Source organism: Panthera leo, chromosome A1, assembly GCF_018350215.1.
Source record: "Panthera leo isolate Ple1 chromosome A1, P.leo_Ple1_pat1.1, whole genome shotgun sequence".
Taxonomy (NCBI): Eukaryota; Metazoa; Chordata; class Mammalia; order Carnivora; family Felidae; genus Panthera; species Panthera leo.
Window position 1 is genome coordinate 208,246,813 of NC_056679.1, and position 15,399 is coordinate 208,262,211.

General features: G+C 41.5%; 1 protein-coding gene across 1 annotated transcript in view; it reads right to left on the minus strand.

The window, feature by feature from the left end:
* EGFLAM (EGF like, fibronectin type III and laminin G domains) overlaps nt 1-15,399 on the minus strand; it is a 475,662-nt gene that overhangs the window by 248,244 nt on the left and 212,019 nt on the right. Inside the window, exon 3 of the mRNA XM_042951715.1 lies at nt 3,526-3,778. Coding sequence (XP_042807649.1) covers nt 3,526-3,619 — 94 coding nt within the window. The 5' untranslated portion in view covers nt 3,620-3,778. The remainder of the gene's footprint in view (nt 1-3,525; nt 3,779-15,399) is intronic.

The window sequence follows — 15,399 nt, forward strand, 5'->3', positions numbered from 1 at the left end:
TTCTTTCCTTCTTGGTCCCTTTTCTTCTCACCCTTCTTCCTATTTTCTGCTTTCTCTGATTATCCCTTCTGGCCGCCTTCACGCATTTGCTCATCCCCTCCCCCCCCCCCCCCCCCAGGGAATCTCTTCCCCTGGGGGTGGGTCAAAACCTTCCTGGACTCCCTGCTGTTCAGGTACAGGTTGGCAGCGGCTCCAAAGGCCTCCCATCCCCCTCAACTCAGCTCTTTCGCATGCCAATTAACAGGTGTCAGCAATGCTGGCCCGGACTAAGAGACCCACGTCTGCATAACAACCCAACTATTTTGGCTATCCAGGCCGAGAGCATAAATATGGTGGCGTTTGAGCCCCCGGCGGGGCCCACGGAGTTTACAAGTATGCTGTCCAGCTCTCTTCACTGGCCTAGCGCTTGAAGTGTTGCCAGAAAGCCAGGGGACTCCTGTCCTTTTATGTGTTCCCAAGCGCAGTCCTCCCTGGCTCCGGGAGCAGCCCTCTGGGGACCGCGCGTCGGTGTGAATCTCAAACAGCAAGCTGACATTCCGGTTGGGAGAGTGACAGTGCATGCCTGGGTGATGATGCCAGGGCGGCAGGTGACACGGGTCGGCCGCAGAGGGGGAGAGGAGTCGGAGTGGCTTCTAATTACATGTCCTCAGAGTTCTGAAGGATGGCATTGGTTGGGGTCGGGGGAACAGTTATAAAACGAGGTTACAAAATCCGGATGTCCTGATCAAACTGAGACCACTGAGATGGGGCATTGGGAGCACAGACTACATCCGTGTTCCCCCAAAAAAGCCTCTGACTTGGATGGATCTAGGATTAAAACATTGCAAGCCAGACAGACCACTGTCTACCAGTGAAAACACATATGTACCGTCTCTCAGCGAGAGCAAGAGGAGGCACCCATATGATGTGCCCTAGATGCCTCCCTGAGGAATTCCTCCTTCAGGGCCATGTTCCCTACCCGGCCCCCACCTCCACCCCAACCCCCACTCCCATCCCAGGCCTCATGCCGGCCACTGAGGTTCTAACTCAGGGTAAACATCTGAAAACAGAGTGGCTGCCAGGGAGGAGGAAAAAAAAGGCGAGGATGGAATGGGATGGGGTGGGGCATGGCGACAGGAAGAGCTCAAAAGATTCTCAGGTTGGGCGACTACCAAGGTTGTCTTGTCCGGGAGGTCAGTTTGGCCGAGACCCTGAGGGCATCGGGGGGAGCAGTGTAACGCGCGCTTCTGCCGGTGGGGGCAGCATTTCCTCCAACTGCTGGGGTTCAGATCTAAGTTCGTGGGACCTTTTATAAACTTGGTTCCACTCCAACAGAACTGTATCACAGGGCCTGAACAAACTTTGCCTCATCTGCTTTGTGGTCTTTACGAAAGTGGGAAGAAGCCACAGAAGGAGGCCTGATCCAGGGGCTACTGAGACCTCCCCCTCAGGATCAGCCTGGTTATGCTTTTGTGATCACTGTTCCAGAAACTCCAAGGAGGGAGGCTTTCGTGATTTCCCCAGCTCTCTCACCACTTGTCATAGTAGCCCAAGATATTATAGATTTTACATTCATGGGGACCAACACCCAGAGAGACACAGATCAAGATCGTACAAGATCACATACCTCCCCTTGGTCCCTAATAATCTTTCTGCAACACTATTCCTTGTTCTGTATTGTACATATCTCATTATCGTATTGAAATGATAAAGCATGAAAAGTATAAATCCCTGGGAATGTTTCCTCTTCACTGAGATAGACGATAAACTCTTTGTGAGCAGGGTTGGCCTTTATTCCTTCACTCTCTGGTCCTAATTTAATTTATAGCCTCTGTTCAGTGCCTACTTCAGATGCTCCTGACCCCTGACGATTTGAAGTTAAAACAAAGAGTCTGCACAGCCCTGAGCCGCCCTGAGAAATGCACGGATGAACATAACAAGAGTCCCAAAGACAATGCAGAGTCCTGCCCCTCATCTGTTTGGACTAGAAAGTAGTGTCTGCCTCTAAGCAAAAGCCAGATGCCTGCAGAGGTGAAGTAGGAAGCTTTCAAGAGGATGAGGTCAGTTCTCCTGAAAAGAAATCTTAGTGGATGAAGACAGAAAACAAATAATTTCACCCAACACGAGAAAGCTATTTATTTCTCTGCTCCACGGTGGCCAGAGGCTACCGATCTGTAAAATCTGAAGGCCCTGTAGGTTTTAGAAGGTTGTCAGTGGGGTAATTTCTATTGTACAGTGAGTGCGTGCCCCAAGATGGCCAAAGGGAAGTGTCAGAGTCTCACATCTTGGCCCTTTTTGGGGAAGGCCGCTCTGGGCAGATATTTTGCTGATCATAATCACTTTTATATGTAACTGGACCTTAATTCATTTGGTAGTTTGAGCTACGGAAGGGCGGCACAGATTAGAGAGCTATGTCTGTAACTGACGAAATCTGCGCCTGGCGTGCATTTGTGGGGAAATTAAAAATAAAATGAGGCTCATCTGAAAAATGCCTGGACTGGAATTAGCCGTCTCCTGACCGGTCACGCATGGAACTTGTCGGAGATGACCAGGACAGAAAAGTGAGACCTGGGCACAGATCGGGCCGCGCTGCCCGCCAGGCTCCTGGGAGCCTGTCATAATTTATAATGGATTATCTTAGGAAATAGATGAGGACGGCTTGTGTTCAGGAGCCAGGAAGGACTACTTTGGTTTAAAAGAAAAAAAAAAGCCCCGAAAACATGCGTCAGAAATGCGTGACCCATTGTTATTTATTCCACAAGACATTTAATGCCTTGACTTGGCTTGAATTAGCTCATCAAATCCTGTGCTATGAATATGACATTTTTGAAGGGAGCTAATACAGCCAGACCAGGTAAACGGCGCCTCTTCCTAGCATTGGTCTGGGGGCTCCTGCTTGCACTCTTTGCCATATGGTAGCTCTCCTAATGTATTGGAGTTTTCACTTTATGCTTTGAGTTTCAAAATCTGGGGCTTACACACACACACACACACACACACACACACATCCCAAAGGTATATTCCCTCTGTGACTTCTCTTTCTTTCCAACACTGCCTTTAATGCCCACTTCATGTGATTTGATCAAATGTTACTGCTCTGGACCAACTACATTTGGTTGCATAGAGAAGAGAAAGGGCGGTAGCATTGTTGACTTTTCTCTGGGCCGTATGATAGGGCATTGCATAAATTCTGTTTACTTTCACAAAGACCCTTGAAGGTACTATCATTCTGCTGATTTTATTGATGAGGCCACTAAAACATGGAGAGATTACCTGACTGCCGAGATCTACTATCCAGTAAGTGGCCCAGCTGGGCTTTGAACCCAGAACACAGGTATAAGCCTGGGCCTGTGCACCAGGTCAAGGTGAAGTCAGAATCCTGCTATAACTGGGCAGGATGTGCAATGCCAGAAGTTCAATGCAGCAGCCAGCTCCATCTCAATCTTTAGCTCCTAACCTAGTCCTCAAACGCTTCTTTTTCTGGAACGATTATGAAAAAAAAATGCACTTCCAACCTGCAAGCATAATGGCAATTAAACAACTCACATTCCATTGTCAGCCTGGTTTCTCTGCCTCCGTAGAAAGTCTGATGGGATGTTTTGTAAGGCTGATAGAGACACATGATGAACATCAGGCTCATGCACAGAGCTTCCTCGAAAACTTGGTCACTGACAGCGGCATTGTTCTGTGATAACAGTTTTCTTTTTAGTGCACTGGAACAGAGGTGATTTGCATTTCAGCCACTCTGTGCGCCGACGCAGCCGCTAGCTCTTCAGGCAGAGGAACTGCATTTCCGCCTCTGTAGAAAGAAGACCAAGAGGCTGTTTTGTCCAAAATGTATCTAATCGTGTAATGCATGAGAGATGAGGTGTGAATCTTCACATCTATATTTTGGGGGAAGCTTCTGGATTGAAAGGAGGGACTGACAAGAGGCCTGGATGCAAAGTATAGTCTCAACTTCCCTGTATGAGCCATCTATGTCACCCAGCAATGGAGAGAGAGAGAGAGAGAGAGAGAGAGAGAGAGAGAGAGAGAGAGTGTGTGTGTGTGTGTGTGTGTGTGTGTGTGTGAGTTGGGGGGGGGCACTCACTGGGGAAAAGTTCCATGTGTTCCCCCCACAATATCTTGTGTTGTTTATGGAATAAAGGAAATAGGAGGTCATCTGCTTTTGAGAGATTTCAGAAATGTGTCCCTGCCTAACTTCACTCCTGCTTAGCAGAAGCATGAATTCTGAAACTGGGTGGAAAAAAAAAAAAGGAAACAACACTGAACAGGCACCTACCATGTGCCAGGCACCATGTAAGGTTCATCCTCCAATCTCCTTAATCCTCATTAATATCTCCTCTGAAATATTAGTCTCTTTTTAGAGATGAAGAAATTGAAACTAAGACAGGTTAGGTTACTTGCCAAACATTACATAACCAGTAGGCAGCCTAGGATTCAAGTCTATGTGTGTCAGACTCCTAAGTTGAACTTTGTTCCCTGTTAAAATATGACTGTCTCTGGGAAAGGTGGCACATGGGACCCTGTCAGTTATTTACACTGTAGTCTAATGAATCGATCCTACCCTTTCCTGAGAGAAAGTTTTGCTTAAAGGGCCTAATGATCCTAGATTCCACAAAGAGGAAGAAAGAGTCCAGAAGAGAGGATGGTGACGGCACAGACGCGCATCAGTCACTTCCCAATTTTGTCCAGCCCAGCCCTAAATTCCCTCGTAGTTGTGACAAGCAGGTGGAAGGGGGAGGGAAGATGTGACCTACAGTGTCTTCCTTCGATTCGCATTTCTGACAAGATAGTGAAGAATGGAAATGCTGCTAAGTTTCCAAGGGCAATGACATTGAGAAGGGAGACAGGGCCTTATTGGTAGTTGTGTGTAGCGCAACTCAAGGTACAAAAGCGACTGACACCACCTGGGCCACAGCATGGCTGCGGGGCTGTGGGGCCTCTAGACTGAGTGGGTCTAGGAATTATTCCTCCTGGTCCCTTTCCTCAAACCAGCCTGCTCAGCACCACAGTCCTGGCCCCTGGGATGCAGCGCTGCGGGTGCCCGCAGGGTACTAGAACTCGCTTTCTCCTGTCCAAGCTGTGCGGCTTCATTTTACAAATGAAGAAAATCATAGGGCCCACTTCACAGAGTCATTGTGGGAATGATGGGCATGGCACTTAGCAAACAGTAACTAAAGCTACACATAATTGCAGCCAGGAGACAATGGGGAATTGGGATGGGAAAGCTGTGGGGCCAAGTTGACTTGAGCCATTGATATCACTTTCATTACTACTCAGTGTGAACAGAGGTGCAGGGGGAAGAACTGTCAGCTCCAACACCAAACTACCTTCCTGACCCGATGCCACAGTGTCTGAACCTCCACATTCAGGATACATCCCTTTGGAACTGCCCCAAACATCTTTTCACTAATTCTTCTGATGGGTAACCCATGAAATCTACCAATTAATTAAAGCCACCAATACCAGCTACCCATAGGAATTGTCTGGGCATAATAATAATAAATGCTGATGCCTGGGCCCCACCCCAGGCCCCCCAAATCAGAATCTCTGGGAGGGGCCCAGGCACTAAAAAAATACTTGCCAGGTGTTTCTAAGTTGCCAAATGTGTAGCCAAGGTTGAGAACCCCTGCATTCAACTATTTCACTTCAGAAGAATGTAAGCTCCAGAAGACCAAGGAATATAGCACAGTGTCCTCAAAGCTTACTTATTTATGCACTTGGCACAAAATCAGTTAACCTACAAGTTCATGGTGGCTCTTGTTGCTGAATAAAAGTGAAGGTGTTGGTGACTCTAAATGGACTGCCGTGAGACCCAAAATCAAGGTAAGGGACAAAGGGGCTAAAAGGCAGAGAGAAGAAATAGGCTCTGGGTTATTACAGGAAAGCAAGTCACACTTCTAAGGAAATTCAGCTGCTTGTTACTCTAATGATATTTCTTTTTTTAATTTTTTTAACGTTTATTTATTTTTGAGACAGAGAGAGACAGAGCATGAATGGGGGAGGGTCAGAGAGAGAGGGAGACACAGAATCTGAAACAGGCTCCAGGCTCTGAGCTGTCAGCATTGAGCCCGACGTGGGGCTCAAACCCACAAACTGCGAGATCATGACATGAGCTGAAGTCAGACGTTTAACCAACTGAGCCACCCAGGCGCCCCTCTAATGATATTTCTAAAAGCAAGATAGACCCCCCCCTTGGAAGGAGGCGCAGATACTACACTAGGACTGGGGGGGTGGGGGGAAAGAAAGAAATGCTTCTTCAAGTTTCTAGAAGTATCAGAATACGAAGAGATAATTTTTTAATTAAATATTTCCCAAAGCCCCATTGGTGGTTAGAAGAAATAGAAAACCATGTGCTCTGGAATCAAAGGGTTCTGGCTTCAAATCTCACACTTCCCACTTCTTAATAGGATAACCTCATGGAAGGAGGTTAGGTTTTTCGTTTTTTTTTTTTTTTTTTTCCTATTTTTTTAAAGCCCTTCTGATCCTTAGTTTCTACATCTATAAAAGCATGAGTAATATTATAGATCTCCCAGGGATGATAAGGATGCTAGGTGAACTTGCCGGCACATAGTAGGTGACTGACTAATGCATGTAAATCTCCCCCTCTGCTCTCTCCATTCCATTCTAGCAAACCAGGTGATTCATGACTCTAGAGAGAACACCTTTTCAAAAATGAGAAATCGGCTCAGTGATTGCTACATTTCTGAATGCTAGTTGTTGTGAGAATGTTCAGGAAAGGTGAGGTGAGTGCATGAATCCTCAAAAATGCAAGAAAGGAAAGAATTACACAAGGAAAGCCCAGGTCCACAAAAATTCGGCCCCATAAAATTGGCAGGTAAACTGTGAAATAACCATGTGGTAGTTATGCTGACTTGAGAAAACATGAGGGAGATGTCCTTCTTTTTCTAGGGCCTGGAATAATGTAATCATAAGGTTGGAATTGTCTCCTTTTTTATAGGAGAACTGACTCAACTGTAAAACTATTTCAGTGGAAAATTGTAATCACTTACCTAATATCCTCATAATAAACTTTCGATTCAAGGTTTTCAATTAGTCTTTGGTTATTTTGGGTACTATTTTTCTAGAATTCTATATCAATTTATCTATGGGATTTTTAGCTATGCCTATTTGTGTTATAGTTTTTTACAGTTGCTCTGTAAATTAAGATGCATATTATTAATATCCCACATTCTCCTTGGAGTTAATATTCTTGTACATTGCAACTATATAGGTCAACTTCCCCCTACCCTGTATTGTATCCTCTAGTTGTCATAGGTAATTCATCTGATATATGTTATACATCCAAGAAATAGTGTTAAAATGTTATAATTTTTGCTTTAACCAGTCACATGTCTTTTAAAGAACCTAGCAGAAAAAAATCTTTTTTCATTTTTACTTTTCACTGAAAAAAATATTTTATTTTTATCCAGATATTTACCATTTCTGATTTCCCTCATTCATTCCTGGAGATCCACATTTCCTATGGTATCATTTCCTGTCAGTTATGAATTTCCTTTAGCTCAATACTGTAGGGCAGACCTGCTGATGACAAATTCCCTTACTTTTCTTTGGTCTGAAAAAAAACATCATTCTCAAAGGATATTTTCACTGAATATAGATCTCTGTCTTGCTGGGCTTTTGTTTGTTTTGTTTTTCTTCCAACACTCTAAAGATGTCTAGTTGTCTTCTTTTTTTTGTTTTGTTTTGAAGAAAGCTATTTTTTTTGTTTATGTATTTATTTTGAGAGAGAGAGTCAGAGAGAGAGAGCATAGGAGAGGCAGAGAGAGGGAGAGACAGAATCCCAAGCAGGCTCCACGCTGTCAGTGAGGAGACTGACATGGGGCTCAAACTCACCAAAAGACTCATGAGATCATGACCTGAGCTGAGATCAAGAGTTGGATTCTTAACCAACTGAGCCACCCAGGTGCTCTGATGTCTGGTTGTCTGCTTAGCTCCATAGCGTCTGATGAGGCAAGAAATCATTTGAAATATTATTACCCTCTATGTTGTGTGTCATTTTCCTCTGGCTATTTTCTTTTTTGTTTCTTTTTTATTTTTTTTAAATGTTTATTTATTTTTGAGAGAGACAGAGTATGAGCAGGGGAGGGGCAGAGAGAGAGGGAGACACAGAATCCAAAGCAGGGTCCAGGCTCTGAGCTGTCAGCACAGAGGCCGATGTGGGGTTTGAACTCACCAACCACAAGATCATGACTTTAGCTGAAGTTCAACGCTTAACTGACTGAGCCACCCAGGCGCCTGTCCTCTGGCTATTTTCAAATTTTTTTCTTCATCTTTAGTTTTCAGAAGTTTGATGTGATTAGGCATGATTTTCTTTGTATTTATCCTACTTGGAGTTAGTGGAGTTTTTTGAATTTGTATGTTCTTTACTTTTTTCAAATTTGGGAAATCTTTAGTCATTGTTAATTCAAAAAATTTTTTTCAGCCCCATTCTCTCCCTTTTAGGAGAGACTCCTCTTCCTGAGATTCCAGTTGTACACTATTAAACTTTTTGTCCCATAAATTCTAAGGCTCTGATCATTTCTTTTGGGCATTTTTTCTCTTCATTCTTCAAATGGGATCATTTTTATCCATCAAAGTTCATTGGTTCCTTCCTCTGTCATCTCCATTCTGCTTTGAATCTCATCCATTTTTAAAATTTCAGATTTTATCATTTTTTATTCTTTTTTATGACTTCCATTTCTCTGCTAAGATGTCCTATCTTTTCACTAATTTTGAACATATTTTCCTTCATATCATTGACCATATTTAAGTAACAGCTTTAAATCTTTGTTAGTTCCAATATCTGAGCCACCTTAGGATTCTTCTTTCCCTTAAAAAATGGGTACATCTTCCTATTTCTTTATATGTCAAGTAACTTTATTTCTTGAACATTGTAATGTTAAGTTGTAGACACTGTGCATTCAACCTTGTTTTAGCAACAACTAATTTGGTTGGATTCAAACCACAAACAATCTCTTGGGTGGCACCTCAAATCTCCGTTCCATTCTTTTAGCCTTAGAGAGGTCTCTCAGAATCTGCTTCTTTGTAATAGTTCAGAGATTTGAGCGGAGTTTACACACAACTTGGAGCTCTCCTTTCTGGTTCTAACAATCTTCTTACTTTCTTGTAGCTGTAGTGGTCCCAATTCCTCTGGCTCTGCCAGCCAATAACATCGGGAGCTTTTTTCCAGAGTTTTTGCCATTTTGTATGCTACAGGCTAAAACCTGCCCTCTGAGAAAAAGAGAAGGGAACTCACCCCATGCTGTTTGCTTCTTCTAAAGGTCAATCCAAAATCTGCCTCCAGAATCTACCTTCCCAGTGCCTTCACGTAATTGTATTCTTATGTTTGTCTACACTATATGGTTAGTCTGGTAAAAGCTTACTTGTCTGTACTATAAATAGAATCAGTCCATAGTTTTCAACTTTGTTACCACAGGGGAGTTGTCTCATAATTACTTTAATTTCATGGAAATCTATATTATGTCTCCATTTTCATTCCTTATCTTTTGCACTTTTTCTTTCATCAGGCTTGTAAAAATTTTTTGTCTGTTTGTTTCCCTCCTTATATTTTGTAAATATTTTTGAAGAACTACTTTTGGAATTTATCCTCTTTTCTAATTTTTCCCTTTATTTCAGTTGATCTTATATGTTTGTAATTCTAGGAGAAAAGTATAAGAAATAGTTGTGTGCTAGCATTTGAGCTGGAACAAGGAGATCTGAGAGGCAATTTTTTTCATCTTATTCACCTGCAACCATCCAGGTAGAGGGATGCTTAGGAATACAGAGAGGCAGTAGGGGAAGAAGAACCCTCTAACCCTCTCCCAATCTCATTGGTCTTGGACTTTTTTTTTGGATCTTAGAACAATTTTCCTGTTTTTATTTGTTTTGTTTGTTTGTTTGTTTTTAGGTCTGTACACATCTTGTTCTAAAAGGACTACTGAAAGACTTTTGTTGAAGCATTGATAATGCAGCCTGGATCTGACATCAAAGGGGAATAAAGAAATAAATATTATAATAAGGACTGGAAGAATGCAACTGTTTCTTTAAGATAATGTAAATGGCCTGGACCTAAAGCATATCCAAATGGAACCATGTCTCAGGAACTGACAGAGGAATTACACATGGAGCAAAGATTTCTCCCTGTGATAAAGCTTTCCTCCAAGCTGATAAAATGTTGAAAAACCTGGATATGGTTAAGTGATAGCAATTAAATGTCAAAAAGAAGCTTAGCCATAAGCATTGGCATTGGTCAGCTCCTGAGTACTCCCAACTCACTAAACCCGGAGAGGACAATACAGCAAGAGGAATAAGAAATCCCTGGATAGATTTAGTCTACCAACTGTTTATTCCTGATTACAGCAAACATTTGGACCCCCTACCTGTTTTGAGGCAGATATGCTCCCTCAGCTCCAGCCAAACTGACTTACTCATTGTTTCTGGGACATGATCTGTGGGTTCAGGGCACACTGTGAGCAAAGCACAGAACGAAAGGCTGCCAAGGCATGCCTCTAGGCTATAAGTAAAGCAGTTTATGTGGAGGGCACAAAAAAGTCTACTCTTCCAAGCAAATGATGGGTGAGTGTACAAACTTCAGTTATTTGTATATGTGTTTTGCCTCTATGGTTCAAAGCTCTTTAAAAGTAAGGTTTGTGCTTTCTTCAATTTTTATTGCCCATAGCATCTAGCATAAAGCCTGCCACACAGTAGGTTTTTGATAAATATTTCTTGATTCCAGCCCACTCAACTTTTTCTCTTTCATATTTACTTCCAGCTTCCAATTCAACACCACTATCACTCCCAGAGACAAAATAATCCTATCTTTCGGCTGCAAACTTTAGGAAGAAAAGGCTTGAGATGGTGGCCAGACTGGATTCTTTAAGATCAAAGACTAAAATATGAACACTGACATTTGGAAACCCATTGTGATAGGCTGAAGAACGGTCCCCCCAAAGGTGTTCACGTCCTAATTCCCAGAACCTGTGACTACATTGCCTTACATTTGCAGATGTAATTAAGTTAAGGATGTTGAGATGGGGAGATTATCCTGGATTGTTTGGGGTGGGTCCAATGTAATCACAAGGGTCCCTTAATCATGGAAGAAGGAAAGAGAATAGTTAGTATTACAGTGATGCAGTGTGAGAGCAACTCAACCAACCACTGCTGACTTTAAAGATGGAAGGAGTCATGAGCCAAGATATACAGGCATCCTCTAGAAGGGAAAGGCAAGGAAAAAGATTCTTCCCTGGAGCCTCTAGAAGGAGTACAGCCTGCTAACATCTTTATTTAAGCCCACTGAAACCCATTTCAGACTTCTGACCTCCAGAAACATAAAGTAATACACCTGTGTTGTTTTAAGCCACTTAAGTTTTTGGTAATAGGAAACTAATATACCATCTGGATTTTTTTTTTTTTTCTGAAGACTTTTCTGATTGCACTGAACTATTAACTCTAATTGAGAAGAATGTTTCATAAGCCAAAGGATCTTCTGAATATGCCACTTAGTTTTCTGAACTATATTAATTTCCTTTTTGTCTATATATTACTACCTAATAATCTATAGATATAAAATCACCAGTAGAGAGCGTATCTAACACAGGGTGTAGCAGGATAAAAGTGTTCAAGTTAGAGGTTTCACAACTTATTTTTCTCTACTTGTTTTATTCTTTACATTTTAATTCAGCATTTTGTGCAATGGTGATAGTCAAATAATTAATTAACTAGTACAAGATGGACCACCACCAATAACAGAATGGATGCTGGCCAAGATGCTCTGCCAGTGCACACCAGATGAAAATAGACCCTGATATCGAACGTCCTAAAAATTACAGATACCTCCTTTTACATATGTATTTGGATAAGGTCTAAAGAATTCATCTTTGCTGTTTTGTAATACATCCCACCTCCCAATCCTCAATTAGAATCTATCATATGTAGCATGGTCTCACATAGATCTCGGTGAGAACTTCTATTCAAATATAGTTAAAATAGCTGGGGAAGTGAATTCCAGAACTTTGGACCTGCCACCAAGAATCTTTGAAGTACAAAATAAAGATCTAAGTATTTGTGGCGGAATTGCACACGTAATCATAGCTGCCATGATGGAAAACTACCGAGAGGAATAAAAACCCCAAGGAAACTAGGTCTCGTCTGCCATATTAGGGGTTCATAAATCAAATCAAACAACATGAATAAGAATCTTCTGAGTCATTTGGAGAGAATGGAGGGGATATTTGGTCATTGGCTGGTGTCAATTCAGGGAATAGCCGGAACTGTAGACAGTGGTAGGGAGCCCATTCCCCATGGATAAGAACACCTGTCAGTGCTTGGGAGAAATCTCTACTCTGTGCCAAATGCTGAGTTTGGTCAAAGTTGCCGTTGGACCTCACTCCAACCCCTGCACCCACTCTGAACTACTGCAGCATCTTGGTGTTCTTGTATTGCCTCCTGGATGTCAAAGACATTTCAGTGGGGGGACTTGTCAGAACCTGAACTTCTCTAACTATGACACTTGTCCTGAATGTTTCATCTTTTCTAGATCATTGCAATTATCAAAATGTAGAATCACTTTATGATTAGCTAGGTCTTTCAAATAATTAATGAATAAATAACTGCCTTTACCACTGCCACAGTTGATTACCATCCCCCCCATTCAATATTCATCAATCAAAACCATAACAATTTCACTAATAAAAGCTCTAATCAAGAGGCACTTCCTGAAAAGACACGGAGAAAACAAATGCATATTACCAAGTAAAAGAAGCCAGTCTAAAAAGGCTTTTATACATATTGTGTGATTCCAGCTGTATTATATTCTGAAAAAGCAAAACTACAGAGTCAGTAAAATGATCAGTGGCTTCCAGGGCTTAGAGGAGAGGAATGAATGGGTGGACCACAGAGGATCTTTAGGGTAGTGAGACTATTCTGTATGATACTATAATGGTGGATACATGGCCACATACATTTGTCAAAACCCATACAATGTACAACACCAAGAGTTAACTCTAATGCAAACTATGGATTTCAGGTGATAATGGTGTGTCATTGTAGGTTGTAATAAATCATACTACTCTGGTGTGAGATATTAATAGTGAGGGAGGCTGTCCATACTTGGGTGCAAGGATATATGGGAGCTTTACTATACTTTCTGCTCAGTTTTGCTGTGAACCTAAACTTCCCTAAAAAATAAATTCTATTAAAAAAGTTATCTCCTAGTGTGATGCTAAGTGAAATAAGCCATACAGAGAAAGACAGATACCATATGGTTTCACTCTTATGTGGATCCTGAGAAACATAACAGAAACCCATGGGGGAGGGGAAGGAAAAAAAAAAAAAAAAAGAGGTTAGAGTGGGAGAGAGCCAAAGCATAAGAGACTGTTAAAAACTGAGAACAAATTGAGGGTTGATGGGGGGTGGGAGGGAGGGCAGGGTGGGTGATGGGTATTGAGGAGGGCACCTTTTGGGATGAGCACTGGGTGTTGTATGGAAACCAATTTGACAGTAAATTTCATATATTAAAAAATAAAAAAAAAAAAAGTTATCTCCTTCCAATATCTTTAGTGGGTCCTCTCTATATTTGTCACAAATACCAAGCTCCTTGGTCTAGCACCAAATGCCAACCTTAGGCTACCAACATCTTTCCTCCAGAAAAAAATCTCTTTGTTTTTCCTGCATGCTCCCTGTGCTGTCATCTCCCCGTGAAATCTTTATGTCTCAATTGTTCTTTCCTCTGTCTCAATATTAGAGTCCTTCAAGGTGCATTCAAAGACTGCCTTCACCACCAATCCCCCCTCCATCATCTACACATTCAGAACTTATATTTTCTACCAAACTCCAATAGCTGGCATCTCTATGGCATCACTTTCTACCTTGTTTTTTGGTGCACATAGCTCACTCAAACTAATAGATTGTCAGTATGGAGGACTATTTGCATCTCCCATAGCACTTAACATAGTGTCTTAAGAAAGAGTTGCAAAGCTAAACATTAAATGCGTAACTAATTTACTGTGCTATACTAGTCCAAAATTATACTGCATTTTATTAGCTGCTTTCATTCTGGATAAAGTTATTTTTTTAGTTTATTTATTTTGAGAGAGAGAGAGAGAGAGAGAGAGAGAGAGAGAGAGAGAATCCCAAGCAGGCTCCTCCCTGTCAGTACAGAGCCCAATGCAGGGCCTGAATTCATGAACTGAGAGATCATGACCTTAGCCAAAACCAAGAGTTGGACACTTAACTGACTGAGCCACTCAGGAGCCCCTTGGACAAAATAATTTAACTGAAAGGAATAAGGTAAAACTTTTCAGGAGACTCATTAGTGATAAGGGAAGGTAAACATGTTCATCCATCATTCATACTTTAATAACCCCATATCTTCACTTATAAACCACCCTTACAAAAAGTCACATCACACTCCTCAAACACTTCTCTCCCCTTTGTAGTGGCAGGTAGAGCTGGATTCATGGAAAGGCAGCTAGAACAGACATTGCTGGTTTCTTGGCCATCACCTATTCCTCCTTTTCCTTTCCTTTTGTTCAGATCTTCACCCTTTCTTTGACTCAGGGAGCAAATCTTGATTAATCTTAACTAATTATTGTAATTTCATCTCCCTTGTCAGAGATTGGTTTAGAAAGAAGCATGGATCCAATCTTGGCCAATGTTATATAAGGACTTGCTTGGGGGATTCTGAGAAGATTTCCTTCCAGAAAAACACAGATACATGAGAAAGGCAGCCTCTCTTCTGCTGGACGTCCTATCTGAATTATCTATTCTATAAGATGTCTACTACTATAAAGTTATCAATCTCATAAATTTAGGCTTTACTAATTTCATATTTTCAATAAGACAGGCACTTAACTGAATTTTACCTTTGCTTTAAGAGAATTTTATAAAACCAATTCACAGTATAAATAACATTTTAGAAAGGTACTAGATAAAACAATGAATAAATGGATGGATAAATGATATTATAGTTTGTTCATTCATTCATCTAATTAAGAGTTGATAAACTGACATTAGCTGTGGTTACAAAGCCCCATCTTTGACGAATCAGGGAATCAGTACGGCCAAATTGTGTCAAAATGATCCTTTTTTTAAACAAAGTATGCCTTCTCCTGGAACAGTGGATGAAGGCACTAATAATAGCATATCCTAATTTTATCAAGGCACTTGAAATATCTTCTACAGTGACATTTATTTCAATATAAATTTTGGTACAAAATATTCTATAATTCAGTCATTAATTAACAATAATGATATTAAGACTGATGTCTCAGTAAGTCAAAACCCATGAGATACAAACCTACTTTCTAGTGATTTCACAATGTCCTTTTCTGTGTGACAAACTTTGAGGTCGTCAAAGAAAGCCCCTCTTTTGAGTATAAAGTGTTATTGATTACTCCTTGCTTTGACATAATTGAA